Raw genomic sequence first — 6,088 nt, forward strand, 5'->3', positions numbered from 1 at the left:
TGAATGGATTTATATTGATGTCATTCATCCTATTCAAGATTTAAGGCTCAGAACATACGTAACTCTGAAGTTTAAATTTTATATTTTATGTGTATTAAATAAATTTTCGTGATCACTCTCCAAGAATATATTTCATATAATCAATTGAAACCTACCCGATTCCCTGGATCATTACAATAATATATAGAAACACAACAAGATTGAAATGAACAACAGCAAATTTGTAGTTTTTTCCCCCCAAGAGTAGAAATCTACCGTTAAATCTTCTAATTGAACTCCCTTGGAAACTTGAAATTTGCAAAAGTTATCTAACTTGATTTCTCTTTGATGAAACCTGTGAATAATTTAACCAAAGACAAGTATTAAAATTGGGTTTTGAGGGAAGAATATGTGTTTATGTATGTATATATGTAAGCATGCATGTATGTATCACCCGAAAGATCAGTGCATGAGTTGCCTGCATTGCCACCCCAGTATTGATGATCATTGCCTGAAATTCCCAAGAAATTCCTTGATAAATTCAATCCTTGAAAGTCTTCTAGTTTAACAGCAGTGAGCTGAGTAATAGTTCTCTCCGATGGCCTAGAGCGGAGCAGATGGTGACCGTCGTAACTCAGTGGCGGCCGGAAACCTTCTCTTTCAAATGGATACAGCTCATTTTGGCGCTGCTCCAAGCTAGTCAAAAATGGAAATTGCTGAACCTGTTGCAGTGATCTCCACTGTTCCACTAAACCATTTGTTGAGCCTTGAAAATCCATGTCAGTACCACCGGCTGTTACCGCCACATGAGGTTGAATTCCGCCGAAATTCAGCCGGACATCGTCGGAATCGTAGTCGCCGAGATGATGTAAAGGCGGCAATAGTGGCAATTGTGGTACTGTTAGGTTCATGTGGCCTAAAATATCTGTGCAACTATTAGAAGCAAGTGCACCGGAAGACGAGATCGAATCGGTTCGACGTGCAGAAACTACGGAGGGAGACTTCGATCTATTGCTTCCCTTGCTTCTTTTGTTTCTCCGACAACTGCCTGCGACCGGAATGTTCCTTAACGCGCCACCACGAGTCCAGTACCGTCTACAGGTTTTACAAAAGTGGCGAGGCTGAGAAAGGTTGTAATTGTTGAAGTAACAAAATTTCGTGTTAGTCGACTCACAACGAGGGCACTTGAGAGCCGACTCCGGCTGTGGTATTTTAGCTAGTCTGGCTCGTTCCACCATCGAATTAGGCCTCTTACCGCCTGCACCACGACCAACATCCGCCGATTGGGATGGTGGTGGAAGCTGAGAATTACCATGACTTTCATTATTGATAACTCCAGCTTGCTGATGAGTTTGTGGCTGCAAAAACTTCACAAAAAGTAAAGGAAGAAGATCAAATAAATGGTATATTCAAGTGAAGATCGGGAAAAAGGGTGAGAATATTACTTATATCTTTCCTGGAGAAGAAGACAGCCAAGAAAAGAAAAGAAAGTCTGAAAAAGAAAAAAAGGAAATTTACCTGTTGCCAATCGGGGGGATCTAGATAAACTGGAACAGAAGAGAAAGCCATGGCGTTTATTGAGCTTAAGCTTTCAATCTTTTTGTAAAGGATTTCTGGTGATACGGTGGAGAATCACATCAAAACAAGCGAGAGTTGCAGGAAGAAGAAGAAAATAAAAGGAAAGCAAAGGGAAGTGTTTGTTTATTTATATTTATATTTTGTTCTTTTTTTATCATCCCAGTCCAGCTTTTTGTTTGATTAAATTTCTTTTTAGGGTTTGAATTAATAAGGGTTAATACCGACTATAAATAAATTTGTGTACTATTTATATGATTGAGAATGTTATTTTTGTATTTTAAAGAGAAATAGATAGTTCACGACGATTACATAATGTATTAATATCAATTAATTTTTTTTAAAATAGTCTATAATTATTACAAGATAATATTTGTTTATAATATTTGTTAGTTATTAATAATATACACCATATAAATCTAATTGTTTGAATTTAAAATCTCTATAAAAACAACATTTTTTAACTAGAAAACATAAGCACGTTATAGGTGAGAGTAATGGTCTGTTTGATTCAAGTAAAATATTTTCCGGAAAATATTTTCCTCATTTTCTAGTGTTTGGTTTGAGAAAAATTGGTTGGTCAACGTAAAACATTTTTCTGGTCAATATAATTTCCTTTGTATTTCTTGAAAAATAACTTCTGGTCTGATTTTTCATAAGTCGTTTTGCGGACTTTTCACTTCAAAGAATAAATCCCCAAAATTAATTTTATTTTATAAATTTAATATTAATAAAATATTTTAATATCATTTTAATTAAAATATTAATTATTAAAATATTTAAAATATATTTATTAATATTTGTAATAATATATTATTATAATAAAATACTTAATTATATTATAATAATAAAAGATATTATATTTTTATTTTAATAATATATAATAAATTATTAATAAAATTTATATTATTTATTAATATCATAAAAATAATATTATTACATTATTAATATTGAATAATATTATTTATGTATTTAATATTAATATAATAATCTAATAATTGTTTAATAAATATATTTAAAATATATTAACTTATACTTTTTTAAAATATAATATAATACTATTATTATAATAAATAATTATTTCAATAAAATGAATTAATCTTAATATTTTTATTAATAAAATTATAGAAATAATATTTTTAATAATAAATAAATAAATGATTTTACTATTCTAAAAATAATAATACTAATTATTTATGATAAATAATATTGTTTTAGCTGACCCTATTCCCATATGTAATGGGGTAAGGGGGAGGTATGATAGTAGGTTGCCCCCAACATCAGGTTGAGAACAGCTTCCGTGAGAGACCTCTAACAATCAGAATTATGAATTGCTCACCGTGGAACTCGATCCCACGACCACAAGGTTAAGAGCCTTGCGCTCTACCAACTAAGCTGGACAGGCAATTCATAAATAATATTGTTTATTGCATTTAATATTTGTAATAAATATTTAAAAAAAATATCAACTAGTGTAATAAATAAATATTTTTAGTGAAACAAACGGACCCTAATTTTAAAAGTACTAAAATTAATTTTTTTTAATAATTCGAGGGACTACAAGTTAATATATACTTAAAAAAAATATTCAATTGATAATGCACACATATCTTATAAACGTAGTTGGTTAAATTTGGATCTTCCAAAGCGAACAACATTCTCCTTTATCAAATGAGACTATTCAATGGATTTTTAAAATAAGACTTAAATGCATCAAGACAAGATAATTATTTAGATGCTCGAAAATGTCACTTTCATGCTTAAAAAAAACGTATATTTACCCATTAAGACGACAAAGTTACATTAATCTCATATCTAAAAGGAAAAAGAGACAAAAATAAGAATATAAGATTTGGAGTTTAGAATTTAGAGTTAGATGTTTTTAAGATAAATTACATGATTGATAAATTTCGTTTAAGTTTTGTATATTTTTTTTTACTTAATTAAAAAAACATAATATTTGGTCATTTATTTATTTATTTAAGACATGGTCACTTATGATTAATTATTATTGGACCTTTAATAGATTACTGATGTGATACGATGAATTTATAAAATTAAAAAAGATAAATTACATAAATAGTCATGAATATTTGAGTAAGTTTTCATTTTCTCCATTGAAGTTGCAAAAATAACAAATTAGTCACTAAAATATCATATATGTCATGGAGGAATGATTTTACGTCTAATTTATTTCAAAAAAATCTAATTAAATAAAAATAAAAGTGGCTAAATTGTTAAAAATCTAACGAAAATTAACATTCAATAATTACATTTTAATTAAATAAAAATGATGAATCTTATAATTCAACCTTAATATTTTTATTATTATAGTGCCCGAAAAAGATATGAGTGGTCATGCATGTCTTGAGAAAGAGAAAACCCTAGATGAAACTTTGTAATAATAAATTAATAATTGTTTCTACTAAGAACATAATAATGAAAAAAAAGTTGGTCTTGGTGGGGCAGTCCTATGGGTGGATGTGTCTCAATCCAATGTACCTCTATTTCTTGGGTTCGTCCACCGTTGATGATTTTATTTTTTTTCTATCGTCCTTGTTGTCTCTTCATGTTTAATATTCAAGCCTTGTAGGTGAAGCTTTACATTCAACTTTTACTCAATATTCAAGAAAATGAGATTACGAAGATAATATATATATATATATATATATATATATATATATATATATAATATATATATATCAAATGATTTAAATTGAATAGTATAAAAATTTATAATAAGAATAATATTTATAATTTAATTTATTATATTCATAATACATTAATTTAAATCAAATTTTATTTAAAGAATTTAACGATTTATTTCATTAGACCAACTAATATTTTATTATGAAAATTTTTATTCCATCCTCAATATATCAAATGATATTCTCATTATTTTATTTTAAACTATGTTGAAATGACATCAAATATTCGTTAATATAGTTAAAACGATGAAACTATCGTAAGTAAAATATAAAGTTAATTACCAACAATCAGTTGGTCTAGTGAGATGAAATATTAAATCTCTCAAGCAAGGTTAAGAGTGTGAATCCTAATGATTGTGAATGGAACAAACTAGATTGAGAGGGTCGCTCTTACCTCTGCAATACCCGTTTCAAATTAGTCGATCAATAAATGAGACATCGATAGTAGACCAAAAAAATATGAAGCTGAGTCGGGGTTAGATGCTCGCAATCGATTTCATTTTCATTTTCTTTAAAATTTGTCAAGTTCCACGTAAGATTTAAGTGGGTCCCACAACACTTGCGTTTGTGCTTACATTGGAATAATATAATTTATATTCAAATTATAAATGCATACGTATATTACGATTGTTTTAATAAAGCTGGTGTCACACCCCCACATCACTCCAAGGGTCCTCCACATATGAAACATGAGGCCGAAATTTTCGTTGAAACTTTCATGGAGTATAAGATACATTGATCATGCAATGAGCAACTTTGTTGGCTTGATGATGAAATTTGGATCGTTCGATTGATCTTAAGCATGGTTTTATTAAAAGGGAAAAGTAGATATAAGTTTTATCCAGACCTCATTTTCGAATTGTACCTAAATATAAATAACATTTTCATTTTGTAGAAACTAAACTACTTTCATAGATGATAAAAACATATTATTATTTGGTCATTTTATTGATTTATCGTCGTGTTTCCAATTGATTGTTATTTGGTTATTTTGTTGATCCATATCTATTTTGTACTTTGAATTGGTTCTCTCATCTTGATTAAGTGTACATAGTCATGTTATATATGTCGTACTTAAGTTGTGTTAAAAATTAGTTGCCATACTTAACGGTTATGTCGGTGTTGATGATGTTTATCATTCATTATATTGACATTAAGTATTTGTTTGTATCTTTTATTTTCCTGAATTTTTTGGTTAAATTTTTTTCTCCTTTCTTATATAATTTTGTTTATAAAACAATAAATTATATTAAAACATATTCATGACTATGTATATAGACCAGAAATCATAATTAATATGATCATTGTTTCACAACAAATTGAGAAAAAGCTCAAAGTTTAGTTGTGACATGTGAATGCATAAAGAGACACATAATTTTATATTAGATGTATAAGCTTTTAAGAAATATATTAAAAATTTAAAAGATAAAAAATTAGATTATTAAAATAAAATATAAAAAATTTAAAAATTTTAGAGATGCAACAGCCGATTACTCCCTCAGACTAACCGTGTGAATATATGGATTCACAATTAGATCATTAAAATAAAATATAAAAAATCCACTTTCAAAAGAGACGGGGGTCCCCAACAAATGCATTTTCACATGAAATTAAGGACCAATCAAGCATATAGTTGGCCCACAAGTAGGTGCCACAAAATTAAGGACCCTTTTTCTTGAATGCGTTGAATCTTTTCCTTTCTTTCCTTTGGTAGGATTATTTATTTATTTATGAATATTTATTTTTGATGAAAACGTTTTCTTTTTCAAATAAAATTTAATTGTTTCAAATGATATTTAGGTATACATTGAAACTTTCAAAAAAGG

At 28.3% G+C, this 6,088-nt stretch overlaps 1 protein-coding gene across 1 annotated transcript; it reads right to left on the reverse strand.

Moving 5' to 3' along the window:
- Window positions 1–362: 362 nt before the first annotated feature.
- LOC120172764 (dof zinc finger protein DOF3.6-like) lies at window positions 363–1,620 on the reverse strand. Its single transcript, XM_039180147.1, has 2 exons — window positions 1,498–1,620; window positions 363–1,337 (listed from the first exon to the last, which is right to left on the reverse strand). Exons 1-2 carry the CDS (start codon window positions 1,546–1,548, stop codon window positions 363–365), a joined length of 1,026 nt encoding a protein of 341 aa, XP_039036078.1. The 5' UTR covers window positions 1,549–1,620.
- Between the last annotated feature and the right edge of the window lie 4,468 nt (window positions 1,621–6,088).

The sequence above is a fragment of the Hibiscus syriacus genome, unplaced genomic scaffold, assembly GCF_006381635.1.
Source record: "Hibiscus syriacus cultivar Baekdansim isolate YM2019G1 unplaced genomic scaffold, ASM638163v2 tig00111877_pilon, whole genome shotgun sequence".
NCBI classification, from domain to species: Eukaryota; Viridiplantae; Streptophyta; class Magnoliopsida; order Malvales; family Malvaceae; genus Hibiscus; species Hibiscus syriacus.

Bases quoted from the DNA above. Each gene is read 5' to 3' on its own strand.
- LOC120172764 (XM_039180147.1), bottom strand. From the start codon at position 1,548: ATGGCTTTCTCTTCTGTTCCAGTTTATCTAGATCCCCCCGATTGGCAA. The intron at 1,338-1,497 runs GTAAATTTCCTT...AAGTTTTTGCAG, and splicing joins ATCCCCCCGATTGGCAACAG to CCACAAACTCATCAGCAAGC.